At 39.7% G+C, this 14,245-nt stretch overlaps 2 protein-coding genes across 6 annotated transcripts; one reads left to right on the top strand and one right to left on the bottom strand.

Moving 5' to 3' along the window:
* Positions 1–48: 48 nt before the first annotated feature.
* On the bottom strand, positions 49–9,541 carry zgc:152968 (uncharacterized protein LOC564848 homolog). 5 transcript variants are annotated; one of them, XM_044026202.1, is made up of 16 exons: positions 7,528–8,074; positions 5,573–7,014; positions 5,393–5,488; positions 4,507–4,765; positions 3,875–4,215; positions 3,162–3,299; positions 2,966–3,080; positions 2,818–2,889; positions 2,606–2,746; positions 2,342–2,455; positions 1,989–2,062; positions 1,815–1,919; positions 1,562–1,677; positions 1,270–1,408; positions 524–644; positions 49–355 (listed from the first exon to the last, which is right to left on the bottom strand). In XM_044026202.1, the coding sequence occupies exons 1-16, from the start codon at positions 7,670–7,672 to the stop codon at positions 270–272; spliced, it is 3,504 nt and encodes a 1,167-aa protein (XP_043882137.1). In that variant the 5' UTR covers positions 7,673–8,074; the 3' UTR covers positions 49–269. The 5 variants fall into 5 exon arrangements, with proteins under 5 accessions (XP_043882137.1, XP_043882138.1, XP_043882135.1 ...); XM_044026203.1 differs by lacking the exon at positions 7,528–8,074 and adding an exon at positions 9,489–9,541 and having other exon boundaries at positions 291–644; XM_044026200.1 differs by having other exon boundaries at positions 291–644.
* On the top strand, positions 8,167–14,229 carry poli (polymerase (DNA directed) iota). Its single transcript, XM_044026205.1, has 10 exons — positions 8,167–8,335; positions 8,965–9,099; positions 9,191–9,355; positions 9,509–9,655; positions 9,830–10,066; positions 10,712–10,890; positions 11,169–11,260; positions 11,400–11,533; positions 12,465–12,685; positions 13,109–14,229. The coding sequence occupies exons 1-10, from the start codon at positions 8,242–8,244 to the stop codon at positions 13,880–13,882; spliced, it is 2,178 nt and encodes a 725-aa protein (XP_043882140.1). The 5' UTR covers positions 8,167–8,241; the 3' UTR covers positions 13,883–14,229.
* The last annotated feature ends 16 nt before the right edge of the window (positions 14,230–14,245 follow it).

The raw sequence follows: 14,245 nt of genomic DNA, 5'->3' as shown, positions 1-14,245 counted from the left end.
ATGCTCATTGGCTGTTGTGGGTTTGAAAGAAGGACACACAACAGTACATTTCATTCTGTGCCTTTACTTCAATAATTATGACCTGCCTCAGCAGGTTTTCTGCTCACACTATAGCAAACTTGAACACATGAACATGCAGAATATTGCATTTTTAACACAAACCAAATTATATGTAATCCAACTTAAAGAAAAACAGCCTTCCCATATGACATTCAGATTTGCTTCAGAGAATCCATCTCATGTATGAACAGTTGTGAGTATTATTTCAATCATTTTTTCAGTTTTCCATCTTTGGCCTTCCATAACATGAGCTCCATGCAGGCGGTAGCATCTTCTGCAGTGTCATGGCCACAAACTGAGAGAAACAGGAATACATAATTGTAATGATACAGAAAAAATATAAGCTATTGAGTTAAACAGCTTCAGACATACATTTTATTTACACTCAAATATGACTGTAACTTTGTCTTTATTTGGATCATAACACTGTTATGGTGGCTGCAAGTAATCCATGATGACCCACCACTCTCTTGGATGATCTTGCGCAGGTATTCAGCAGTGAGGTTGTTGAGGGTAAGCTTGTGAGGGGGGCCCAAGCGGTGGGGGAAGACCACTGAGGTGTCCACCATATTGCCATGAAATAACTACAGCAAAAAAGAAAAAAATATCTGATGTTCCCTTCTCCTCAAAACCTCATTTGGAAAGCAAAAACTGTTTTTTCAAACCTTCTATGGACAGTTTAAAGCAGCGAAAAAATAATGACATTTAACATTAAGACTTGTATTTTACGAGTTCTGGGTTATTTTAAGATTCGGCTCAATACAAAATTATATTAAAGAAACTATCCACATATATAACGAGCAAAACTAAACTGATGTAAATATTATTGCAGCAATAATTATAATTCTCCAATTACCAGTCATTGTGAAGGAGTACTTTTGGCAATCTTTATGCTAAAGATTTTAAATACATTGTCCTTGCCCACCCCCCCGGCCCCATCAACTGTTTTGACTGAATGTTGATAAAGCATTGTATGTGAACAAAATTGCATTGAAATAAAAATTCAGCAAAGACTTGTAACAGGAAAAAGCAAATGGGGGCAGACGAAATTCACATGTTAACGTTCCAAACCTTTTGATTTTAGACAACACTGGTTTTTAATACCCACAACTTGTATAGTATTGTAAGTGATGTGACTTCATTTTAAAAACAGATTTTGTTCAAGCAAGCAGCAAGAAGTCTGACATTGAGAATAGCTTTCTTAGTCACCTTCAGGGCACAGAGGTCCATTTCCAGGCCATGTCCGATCAGAATGGTGTCGGCACTAATGAAGCTCAATAAGGTCTCGTGCACCTCTCTGATCGAAGTTTTGTTACTTTTCACATCCTCCACACTGATGCCTGAAAACCTACATAGGTAAAATGTCACAAGCTGTATCTTTCAAATTAAGTTATCATTTATTTGTTACCCTACTGTCTGCTATAATTAAATCTAATGGGCCATTCACAAATAATTTTAGATGGAAGACAGGAGATTACATGTGACCAGCCTGTAACTTTACCTTGTGTTATAATCGATGACCTCATTATCAGGTCTGACGAAGGTGTCGTAGATAACTTGCAGACTAGAGTTGACCACCGTCACTCTGGACAGCTCCAGACCATGAACAGTGTAACACTATGAAGACAAACATTTGACAATATGTTTAAGAGTAGATTCAAGTAAAACAACTTATTTCTTTGGCACATCACGAGTTCTGAATGGTGAAAAAGGAGGACAATTTTAAAACAGCCCTCTTCAGAAGCTGATGTCACCATTTCACAATCCAAAGAGTAGACCCCCGGACAGCTCTTATCCAAGGAATGTCTGGGGCTGGTAGACACAAACCCTTCTAGGCTGAGGGAGTCATGGACATGCAACTGTTGAGGACAAAAAAAAACGTCATTACGGGATGTTTCTTGTTTGAAATTTTAAGCATCATTTCCTACCTGAAACACCTGACATCCAGGTGCTCCCATGACTCCTTGACAGCAACTGTAGCGAGTCTCCACTCCACCTGGCACTGCAAACATTTCACAACATCCCAAAAGCTCCAAAATGTTCTATAGACCTTAGAACATCAGTAAGTCACATGATTTAATCTAATTAGCAAGTGTGACAAATCTTTGTCATTTACAAACCAAAATCATAAAAAAAAAAAATTGCAAATGTGGAACTTTGATGGTCTTTAAAACATCAGAATACTGGAAATATACAATTTTGAAAAGCAGCAATCAATCCAGAAAGATACTGACAAATCAATTAAAAACAATAAATTGTAGCCTCCTGATGGCAAACTCACCTCTATTTTCAACTCCTTTCCCATAATGATAGGTACACTCCTCCTTGCGAACATGTTTGCCTGATTGGCTCACAGAGTACGTGGCCCCACATCGACAGCAGATCCTCTTCAGAGCTTTTACCAAACAAAACAGAAAAAGCTCAGCAACCAGAGAGAAATTTGATGGGAGCCGCAACCTTTACTTGAAGTATAGGTAAGGTTAAATGGCGCCCTCTAGTGATGCTATATGAGAACAACATGACTTAGTTTGAGGTTTTCACTTACGGTCTGTGATGCCTTTTTTGGGGTCAGCAAACAGAGCAGCACAGCCAGGTTTCTCTGGGTGCTGGACAGGGAAGTTGCTCTCAATTAGCTTTTCCTCAGTCAAAAGATAATCCTTCAAACCCTCATACAATGCCATATCATCTGATGAGAATAAAACACACACTGAGAGGCTGTCAAAGTTTGACAAATGCATTCAAAGTAAGCCAACTCACCATTTCCTCTCAACATCTCCCGGTGAAGTGGTATGTTGCCTTTGGATCCATGACCGTTTACCTCATCTCTACCTGCAGAGACAATTATATCATGAACTACATTTATATCATGCACTACTACATTTCCGAAAGAATAATGTTCTTCTACCTTGAGCTGAAGAAGCGCTCAGATTCTTCAGTCTCTTTAGTGAATTAACAGCCACACTCAAATATTTCAGCTTGTTTGCACTGCGATTGTACACTGTCCGCTCCTCAGCAACAGCCTATCAACAGTAAAACAGTCAAAAATACATTTGAACAAAGTTCTTTGTTGGTGAGAATGACATTCAATGGCAAACACTCACTTTTTCAAAGGCATCATTGACATTGGCTGTTGTTTTGAGGAACTCCTCTGTAAATATGTTGACATATCGCTGTCTGAGATCATGGGGAACTTTTTCTTTGGCGGCCTCTTGCTTCAGCTTACGTTTAGTTGGCACAGGCTTGTGGGAAAAAAACAAAAAAAACATTTACATAAGTTAAACAGACCTGACTTAGCAGATTTAAAGCTCTAGTCTGTAACGTGTTTAAGACATTTTATGGTAATTGAAATCCTATTCACATACAGAAAGCTGACATAAAATTGTCTGGGAGGGGGAAAACAAAAAACTAATCCTCACAGTAATGAACACAAATCATTTTGTTCACACTAAACAGATTGGCAAACTTGCCAACCAGTGTGGTTTATTATGATAATGTTCAGTGTTGCCTTCCTTGACTCAAACATGGCGCTGTCTGTACTAATAAAACTGTCGGCCCAGTGTTTCTTCTCCATAACTCTGCTTCAAGCATATGTCAGTTAGCCCACAATGGTAAGGGGCAGACTGCTACTCCAACATTTTGCAGATTTGTCCTACACCTTTCTTCTCTCCTTTTCTACCCAACAACTTTTATTAATTGCTATCTGGGCATGAAGAGGATTTCAACAAAGAACAAGAAATCACCATTTCAAATACAAAGTATGGACTCAAACTTTACATTTACAGAGTCTATAAAATGTATTATGTACATTTCCTACCTTGGCAACAACAGTATGGGCAGCAGGAGGAGTAGTAGTGGAGGCAGCTGGATTTGAATGTGCTGAGGCAGAGGTTAGTGAAGGTTTCCGAGTTTGAGCAGGAATGAGCACAGGCGCTGTTGTGTGGTATCTTTGCACAGGGGTTATTGCAGCTTTATGACAAAGTTGTTTCACACTAAGATGATTGCTCCTGGGCACGATTCTGACCGGAGTCAACACTGAGGTAACAGGGCTGGAACTTGAAGTTACAGGCAAAGGGAAGGTGCCCTCTGGGAGGATGAAGTGCAAGTTATTGCCTACTTCAATCACAGCAGTTCCCAAAGATAGGTAGTTTGTGTAAGCTTTATAATGAAGAAAAAAAAAAAAACAGTCAGATGAGGCATTCGTGAAGCTGGTACAATACACCACAAAAAGAAATCGATAAAAGATCTGCAAAGAAATGGAAGTAAATTCAGCTTTACGAATACAGGTTAAATATATACCATACATGTCATAGATAAGATGTGATGGTGGAAAACATTTAGTCTTTTTTTTCCTGTATCAGTTTCTTTTGGTAACAATTTGATAAATAAAGTTGAAGATCACAAAAAGATGAAGAAAATGAATCTAGTCCACTACAGTCCAATGCTTACCATTTTGCACACAGGCAGGTTGTGTGTCTACATGGGCATGAGTGGAAGGACCAGCAGTAGTCTGGGTCTCTTGCTTCTTCTGAGAGGTCATGGAGACAAATGCTTGACCACCCTTTATTGAAGCAGCCACCATGGAGGCTCTTTGCTGTACCTGCTGGATCTTTGAAGTGACTGAGGTCTGGGAGCCAAATCCTGAAGCCGCTGGCCCACGCAGGGGGATCAATACCTGAGGCTCAGGTCTGATCTTCGCCATTGGCTGCTGAGTGAACAGGACATTTTAAGATTCCATGGTTCATTTATTCATGACTCTTGAGTGTTGTCATTTCATTGTACTCCTATGTTGACATAACTACTAACTTTACATGCTATGCAAAGAAATGCATATTTATATTTTCAAACATCTTAGTAAAAATATCAAAAACATTTTAATTTCTAACCATGCATACAACCACACAAATTGCATTAAATATTTTCAGCATACAAAAATGTACCGACCATTCAAGTAAATGTCACATTTGCATGAAATCCAACTAGATAATACATTTTAGTGTTTTAGAGGTGCCTTGCATGATAAATGTCTACAGCAGGTCTCACTTAATGGGCTGTGATGTTGCTATAGGTGGGCCACGACAGGTCATTAAATATAAGTTGATGCAAACTATGGACCTAGTAGGTTTTCCACTGGTCACATTTGATAAAACACATGCTGGAGCAGTAGCTTTCGGGTGGAAAAAGGATTGTTTATTGGTGTTGAGATGGAAATGTTTTGGTGGGCCACATAAGATTTCTTTTTACAATTTAAATCAGGCTGCACTGTTTAAGTTTGGGAATGACATGGAATTTTGATTTCAGATTAGCTCCTGCTACGTTCTAGTGTTGGATGTACCTCTGTATGTTTGGCTTCGTGAGCCACTCTCTTCTTTCCTGGTAACACTTGGGGAGTGACAGTCAACTCCTGCTTCTCTACATCCATAGTTCCATCCTAAAAAACAAGGCGGAGAAAAAAAAATCCAATTGTTGACGAAATACATTCATCTCAGATCTTAAGTACCTTCAATATACTTACTGACAAACTGGTTTGCTCCTCATGTCCCTTCGCATCTTCATGATTTGCCTCCATGAAGATCCTGTAGCATTCTTCCATTGGGTCGCTGTCAGACAAGTCCATGTCAGAATAATTGAGCTCTTCCTCCTCGGAGCTGGAGATGATAATAACGTCTTCTTTGCCCAATTTGACTAAAAGCTGCTCATTGGGTTCAGATGAATCGACTCCGTTTGCTAAATGTGAGTGACAGATGACAGATGTTTGATAATGGTTGCCAACTAAAGCTGGTTCTTTTTGCTCCTGATATATTACAGATGAGGTCTTGTTAATGAGTGCTCTATCCTGGCTGCCTGAAACCAGTGACGACACACTATTCTCAAGAGAGCAGTGGTTGTTCTGAGCTGGCACCTCCATTGTCTGGGTTGGCATGGTGTGTTGCCTGCACAGTGAATCCAAGTGTGAAGTTTTATCAAAAAATGAAATATTTGAGGAAAGATTATGTGGCTGTAGTGTTTTCAGTTTTGCAGCCCTAATGGATAGCTCACTTTCAGGCAGTCCACCTTGAAATGTGCTTTCTTCCACCTTCAGATCATTCAAACTCTGACCTTGTTGGTCTGAATAGACAGGTAGATTTGCAATTTTCTCACACTCACTTTCCAGATTCTCTAAACTTTCAGTCAGGTCAATTACATTACCAACAGCTGGTATATTTTCACACCCTTTGTTCTCATTCACACTGAAATGATATTGGCCTTTGTCAGCATCACAATGATTATAAACTGCCCCCCGCACCGATACACATGGTGTGATCTGGCATGCCATAGCTTTTGTAAAGCATAATGGTGAAGAATCAAGTGAAATTTCTGCCGTTATGAACTCATTTGTTTGTTCTACTTCGACCTTGGAGTTGCCAGCAACACAAACGGGTTTCTGAATTCCAATTAGGTTTTTGTCAGGTGAGGGAGGAATGTCAATAATCAGGACACTGTCTTCATTTGAGTCAAGACTCTCAGGAGAGGGGGTATTAGCCTGAACAACTAGCCTTGTTTCTTGCACAATTTTAGGTTTCTGCTCCTTAACAGAGGCGCTGCAAGACCGTAAACCAGCGGAAAAGTTGGACAATGGGTCATACTCCAAGTCAGTCCTGGGTTTTGAGTTGTCAACAACATACTTTCTTACTCGGGTGTTTGTCTCATAAAAGTCTGTGCATGAAGACGGTCCACAAGAGCCTTTGTCTGCATTTTTACCAGCACTTTCAGACTTGGAATCAGAAAGACTACACACAGTATTTGTGCGGTCCACCCGTATGGTCTGGTAGCATGACAGTCGCCGTTGCTCCAGCTCCACCTCATGCCTGACAGTCTCAATCTCTTTGTTGATCCGTTCCAGCTCCTGGATGCTATCATCTACAGTCTCCTCTCTCATTGGTGCAGCACAGACAGATGAGTAGTAATTTCTGACTCCTGTTTAAAGAGAATACAGTAAAACATCTCATGTGTAGTGATATGAAGGCAAGTTTAGTAAAATATCATAATATTGGGACACTGCTCATTTGATATTCCTAATGGCTTATAACTGCCATTCACTGAGAATGAACTGGTCACAATATTTGCCCTCTTAAAAAGTGGGCCCCCATATAAGAACTGAGAAATATTGGCTTTTAAAATAGCTTTTGTCTGCTAATAAACTGATAGGTGTGCTCTTGATTTAAATCCAACAAACTGTCCAGCAGTAGGCTAGTTGTAGTTCTTCAAAGTTTTCTGCTGATTCGGATTCATTATGGCCAACAAAAAAGTTAAGTTAGTTCAACATATATTATGAACTAACTTTATAATACAATTACAAATTAATTGACGGTTTATAATGCATTAATTTTTTTCCGTTGTATTGGAAGCCATTTAAACGTTTAACAGGCTAAACAGACGAACCTATAGCAGATGTAGCATGCAGCAGCCAGCATACCTTTGAACACTGACCTGCTGAGTCGACCACTGCGGAGGAACCAGACACATCGTCCCGCACCGTGAAAGCGTGTTTGTATGGGCAATGAGGTCGCTCACAAACCCCATGTTTAGAAACAGGACATATTAAACCAGCAAAGAGACCAGACGAGGGAAACATCGGCAAAGACGCCACTTAGCAGCACGTTTAGCTCGGTTAATTAGCAGTTACTCAGCAACAGGTGGCGAAAGGGCAAGCGGAGACACCAGCTTCACTTATATAGGGATATGCGTGTAAAGAAAACTATAACTGTGGTTTATTAAAATAACACGATTTATCGCTGAGGTCTAAAACTATTTCAAAAATATTTGTTATATTTGTTTTGTTTTACTTTTGTCCAGGATTTTAACACCTTGGTTGATTGAAAATAATTGTGCCGAATTATCTTTCAACAGTTCCTGTTTCGTGTGTACCATTATAATTGGAGACCATTATCGGTAAAATACATTGAAACTGTTGAAAAACATAAAAACTGTTTAATTCTCAGGCAAGTTCTTTTTTTTACCCATGATTACTGTCTTCCTCCGTCGCAACACTTCCTCCAAACCGACAGATGTCGCTGGTGTACAATAGTGAAGAAGGATCTGCTTTTTTTTCTGCTTATGTTTTTACTGTCTTCGTGCAGTTTCCTTTTGCTAACACAACAACAGTAGTGTTATAGGTTCATAGCAAATGTGTGTTTTGATGACATGGCTAATATCGTGGATGAGATAGAGGAAGATGAAACCGAGTGGAAGGGCATTTTCATGGACTCAGCTCCACTTAGCTCTGATGCTGCTTCTGGTAAAGTAAACAATCAGGAAGAGAAAAAAACACATGGCTTTGTTTGTATACTGTTTACAATACCTCTGTGGATACTGTAAAGCTAGATAAATAATCAGCTATTTTCCCACTATTTTACACTTAACAAAAATGCTCCTTAACAGAATCCTGCATTTTCAGTTTTCAAGTAGTTTGGTGTTGTGTTCTTTTTTTCTAGGGGTGGACAATGTTATTGGAATTATATCGGTTTCAGCGGATATTGGCTTCAAAAAGTATTATCAGATATCGGCAAACACACCAAGATCTGCCAATATGACTAATGACTACAGTAGGCTAAATAAGCTGCTACCTCCTTGACTTCTAGAGCCCTCTACAACTTTTTTTTTAACGTTTATTTATTTTGCTCAATTAAGTATATTTGTATCGGCACCTGTTGTGACATGAGTAGGCAAAATATTATGTCCATTTCACTACAGAAAAGACTAAATTACCTATACAGGGAATAATGATATATCAGTATTGTATCGGTTATCGGCTCAAGGACTCCCGATAAATATGCATGTCGGATTTCAGCAAAAAGTCCAATATCGTGCATCCCTAGTTTGCTCCTTATGTGATGACACCAAATATAATTATCTGAAATGTGACAGCTTTTTCAGGCCCAGTCCTTGGTAAGACACCTGGTCCAACCTCTGCACATAGAGTCATTCTGCATTTTGACCTGGACTGCTTCTATGCACAGGTGGAAATGATCAGAAATCCAGCACTGAGAGAGGTCCCTTTGGGTAAATTAATTAAAGCTAATTAAAGTTTATTTTTTTAATACAGAGTACTTTAAATGTCTCTCCTTTTTACTTATGTGTCTTAAATCATCAGGTATTCAGCAGAAATACATCATAGTCACTTGTAACTATGTGGCAAGAGAGCAGGGTCTCACCAAACTGATGTCTGTGACTGATGCAAAGGAGAAGTGTCCTCAGCTGGTGCTTGTTAACGGTGAAGACCTGACACACTACAGAGAAATGTCCTATAAAGTGACAGGTGGGCAAAACTACTACATCACATCTACAAATATAGCTGTACTCAACCTTGGTCTATTGCAAACTGGAGAACCATATAGATATAAAATTCAAAATCAATACACGCAATACACAACTAACACCATCTAATTTACCCTTTTTGTCCTCCATCCAGAGCTGTTGATGTCCTACTGTCCACTGGTAGAAAGGCTCGGATTTGATGAAAACTTTGTGGACGTCACGGAGGTGGTAGAGAAAAGGCTAAAAGAGACAACAGCGTTGAGCAGCTTATGTTTTAGAGGCCATGTCTACAATCATTCCAGTAAGTAAACGTTTGGGTCTCTGGCGTGTCGCTGAACATCTTTGCACATCTGGCTCATGGAAACCAGGAAATGAGATATGAAACATACCAAGAACCTGAAATATTTGCATTGCACTCTCAGTTTCCCACTACATGAACAGCTCACTGTGTTAAAGAGTGCTATGGTTTTCTCAGGTGCAGATTTTAAAGCGAGCGACTCCCCAAGGCTTGCTATAGGTTCACACATTGCAGCAGAGCTGAGAGAGAACATCTACAGCAAACTGGGTCTGACTGGCTGTGCTGGCATTGCCACAAACAAGCTCCTGGCCAAACTGGTGTCTGGCACCTTCAAACCCAATCAGCAAACCACCCTGCTATTGGAGAATGTCAGCGACATCATGGGCTGCCTGAACAGTCTCCGCAAAGTACCAGGTACAAACAGTTATGTGTAAGAATAAATGAGTTTGAAAAAGATTAGACCACTTTTATACATATATATATATATATGTACATATATATTAATCTGTAACTGCCATTCTCTTCTGTTGGATATTATATAGAAGGCTATCAGGCTCTAGGGGCCCAAAATGCCAGGGAGGCCAAGAGGTCAACATACCCCTGGGCCAGGGTGTTTGTGAACAGACCATTCATTAGCATTTCTCACTGAAAGGTTAAGCAGCTGAAATTTTACCAACAAAAGTAACAACAAAAAGACCCAGGTGGATTTCGAAGAGCAAGAAGCTGGACATGAATATGCACAAAATTGACTTTAAAGTGATTTGAAAGTGAACAGAAAAACACAAAACACCCTGCAAATTGATTTCAGCAGAACACAAACAAACAGATCTATCAATAAGTGGACTCAAATGTAAAACAACGGCAAAGATGCACAAATGATTAGAGTCAGTTGCATTGTTTTTGTCTCCTGTTTACAAGCCTATCCATGGGGGCCCTCGTTGTCTCATAATCTGTCTATAATATTTCCAGTTAAAAGCTCTTTGTTGTAATTTTGACCCATGTCACATCTGTGTCAAGTATCCCTGCCGCTCAGTTTGTGATACCGTCATTACATCCTAGGAGTGGGCCACCAAACAGCCAAAAGACTTCAAGCCCTGGGAGTGGCCAGCATCAAGGACCTACAACTGTTCCCATTGAATGACTTGGTGAAGGAGTTTGGAGGTTCAAGTGCTGAGCGTTTGAAGAATCTGGTCATTGGCGTTGATGACTCCCCCGTCACACCTACTGGGGCCCCTCAGGTAGGCTGAGATCTCCAGGACAATAATTCTGTCCCATAACAAAAAAATGATGGTAGCTGATAAGGTTCAATTTTGTAGAATCTGGATACTCTGCTGTTAGGTTGTATTGTTTTATTTTATAGCTAGTGTATACTGTACCATGGCTAACTTCCTGGAAACTTACTTCACAATGTAGATGTGTATTGCTTTGATATGACCAAGAAAGGCCTACTTTCTATGAGAGTGAAATAATGAATTGTTGCTTTTAATGTGAACATCTTTGTTTTCCTTTGTTTCAGTCTCTCAGTGATGAAGATTCTTTCAAAAAAATGTCATCAACTAAAGAGGTTTTGGAAAAAGTTCAACAACTCTTGAGCAGTCTGGTGGAAAGGTCAGGCTGGCCAGTTTTTCCACCTCACTAAAACCCTTTCATTCATTTATTATGTATTCATTTCAGTTTTCATCATCAAATATTGGTATTTTGTTGCTGAGCCACATAATCTAACCATTATGGCCTGTTTGAAAATTAGGATGAACAAAGATGGCAGGCAACCTCAAACCTTCCGGCTCACCATTCGTCGATACTCTGCGACCAACAAGTGGTTCAGTCGTGAGAGCCGGCAGTGTCCAATTCCCAAACACATAGGACAGACAATCACCTCTGGTAAGCTTGTGCACTAGGAAAGACACTTTAAAGACAAATTGATTACTATTTTGTATTTACTCAGTAACTCAGTTGAATTGAGGAAAGCTGAAGCAATTGTTTGAATACTTTTTTTACCCACAAAAAATGAATCAAGATGTAGTTTTGTCTGAATTCAGGCTTTATGTATTTCTCTGTGAATGGATTGCTTCTAACAGTGTTAACAGTATTTCCAAAGCACAATACCTGCTTTATAATCCAAAAAGACATGGAAATGATCTCGGATAGGGAAACTTAGGTGCAGGTTAGGAAAAAATGTTCACCCATTCTGAATGAATACAATTCAAAATTATTTCAAGTTGGCAGAAAGTAAAGCAAGATTTGCCACTAATGGTAAATAATTTATTTATTATAATTGGAAATACTTTTTTGTCTTTTGTCACAAAATACAATTAGGCTACTCGCCATTTGCTACATCTTCATCCTGGTCTACCAGGTGAAATAACAAATCAAAAATAGTTTTACCCAAGAAGCAGGTAAGGGTGAACAGTGTGTCAGCCATTTTTCATTTCCCTCCAACAACAAAGGCATTTTACACACTCTGGTTCTGATTACACAAATGGGAATTATCATTTTTCCAATAGCACATGAAGGCAGCATAAGTCTGTAAAGTCTCTGAAGATTCTTAGTAATCCCAGTCATGATATACTGTATATTCAGAATACTTAATTTACATATTTAGTGAAGCCTCTGTTATGTCTAACTTTATATCTTCAAACGTTCAGATTCAGCCCCCAAAGCATAGATAATTTAATAAAGAGACAAGATTTTGGTTCCTAAATTTCTTTCTACATTGTTGTTGGTTTGTTGTCATCATGGAGAGGGCAGTGAATGTGTCTCTTCAGTTAGGTTTAAGTGTTGTTGTTGTTGTTGTTGTTGTTGTTTTTTGAAGGCAACAGTGATGATGCTGTGGTTCTGCTGGTCTCACTGGCCATGAAGCTCTTTCACAAGATGGTCGACAGCAATTCTTCCTTCCACCTCACGCTCATTAACGTTTGCTTCAGTAACTTGCACAGCAGGGGAGCTGACATGAGCAAGAAGGGCTCGATCATGTCTTTTTTCACACAGGGCACGTCTCCCAGGAAAACACAAATCTGTTCACCTCAAATCCAGGTGAAGTAATCCTTTTGTTTTATTTATTCACACATTTCCATCAGGGTATCTGCAGTTCTCAATCTCTCACTTGTTTTAGTTATTGTACTGTATATCATTTAAACCAGCAAATTATCACAAACTGCTGCAGCCTACAATCTGACAATCTCTGACTTTCTAGAAACCAAGACAAGAAACTATCTAAACGCATAACTTCATGCAAAACAGATGGACATACTAATCACAATAATATGTCCCCTCATTAAAAATAAAGCAAGTTAAAAGTGAATTTAGCATGCTTTCATTGTGCTGACCGTATCCTTGGCTTTTTGTTTTGCATGGTGCTTAAATGATGCCTGCAGAATGATCCCTTCCTGGAAATAAGTTCTCTGAAAACATATTCAGAAAATGATGTGTGTGCCCCATCTTTTCATGTTTCAATAGAATGATTCCTCTCAGAGTGGGGATAGTCACTGCATGGATCATCAGTTCAGCCTGCAAAACGCGATAACACAACTCGGGCCACCAAAGAACATGACCACAAGAAGCCCTTGCAGCTCGGAAACATTACATGGGTTCAGATGTAAACAAAGCTCCGTTGTTGTCGCAGACCCCACGCTTCAGACAGCGTGCAGCACAACAACATCAGATCCTGATAACAAAACCCACAGTGTGACACAGCAATTGCCCCCAAATTTTGACCCAGATGTTTTCACACATCTCCCTGAGGACATCCAGAAGGAACTGCTTTCTCCGGCCTACCGTCACTCTCTTCCAAGCACTTCTACCTGCTTGTCCGTACCAGGTGTAAAACCTGGTGTCCCCCAAAAGACAAAAAGTGCATCACCGAAGCCATTTACAGACTCACATGTTACTGAGGACATGAAAGACACCATGAATGAATCACATCCATCTTACAGCGTGACTATGTTGAATCAGCACAGGCCTTTGGCCACAAGTACATCTTTAGGAGAGACCATCATAGAGGAAGGGAGAACGCCATTCCCCCAGTCTCTTGACTGCAAACTCCCAGGTAATGTGGACCCTGAGGTGTTTTCTGAGCTTCCCTCAGAGGTTCAAAGGGAGCTGATGTCTGAATGGAAGCAGCAGAAGCCACCACTAAAGGCCCCGTCATCCAAGAAACCGCGGAGAGACAGGAGGGCTGCAGGAAAAGGCAGTCAGGCAAACAGTCTGCTGAAATATTTCAAACCCAGTTAGCGAAACAAACTGACAAATGACTTCTGCTGTGAATAATTTATGACATGACATGTGATGTCACAAGGCATGTGGCATTATGTACTGGCAGAATAAGAAGCAGCTCTTTATCAAGCAGCAGTGCAGTGAGGCTTTTTGTTCTTTGATGACACTAAAAAAAATGAATATGGAGGAGTTCAGGTGTCCTGAATAAGTGAATAATATAACGTTTGGATAAATGTGAAACGGAATAATATAAAACCAAAGAAAAAGTTTGATCAGGGTTGAAACTTACCTCAGCAGACTTTCACAGAATTAGCTCAATTTATTGTAAAATAAAGAGGTCACGTTAATAAAGACATTAAACCAAATTTGTGAATTATTCAT

Source organism: Solea senegalensis, linkage group LG5, assembly GCF_019176455.1.
Source record: "Solea senegalensis isolate Sse05_10M linkage group LG5, IFAPA_SoseM_1, whole genome shotgun sequence".
Taxonomy (NCBI): domain Eukaryota; kingdom Metazoa; phylum Chordata; class Actinopteri; order Pleuronectiformes; family Soleidae; genus Solea; species Solea senegalensis.
Note: the sequence above shows the minus strand (reverse complement) of the source record. Positions and strands in the feature narration are given on the sequence as shown.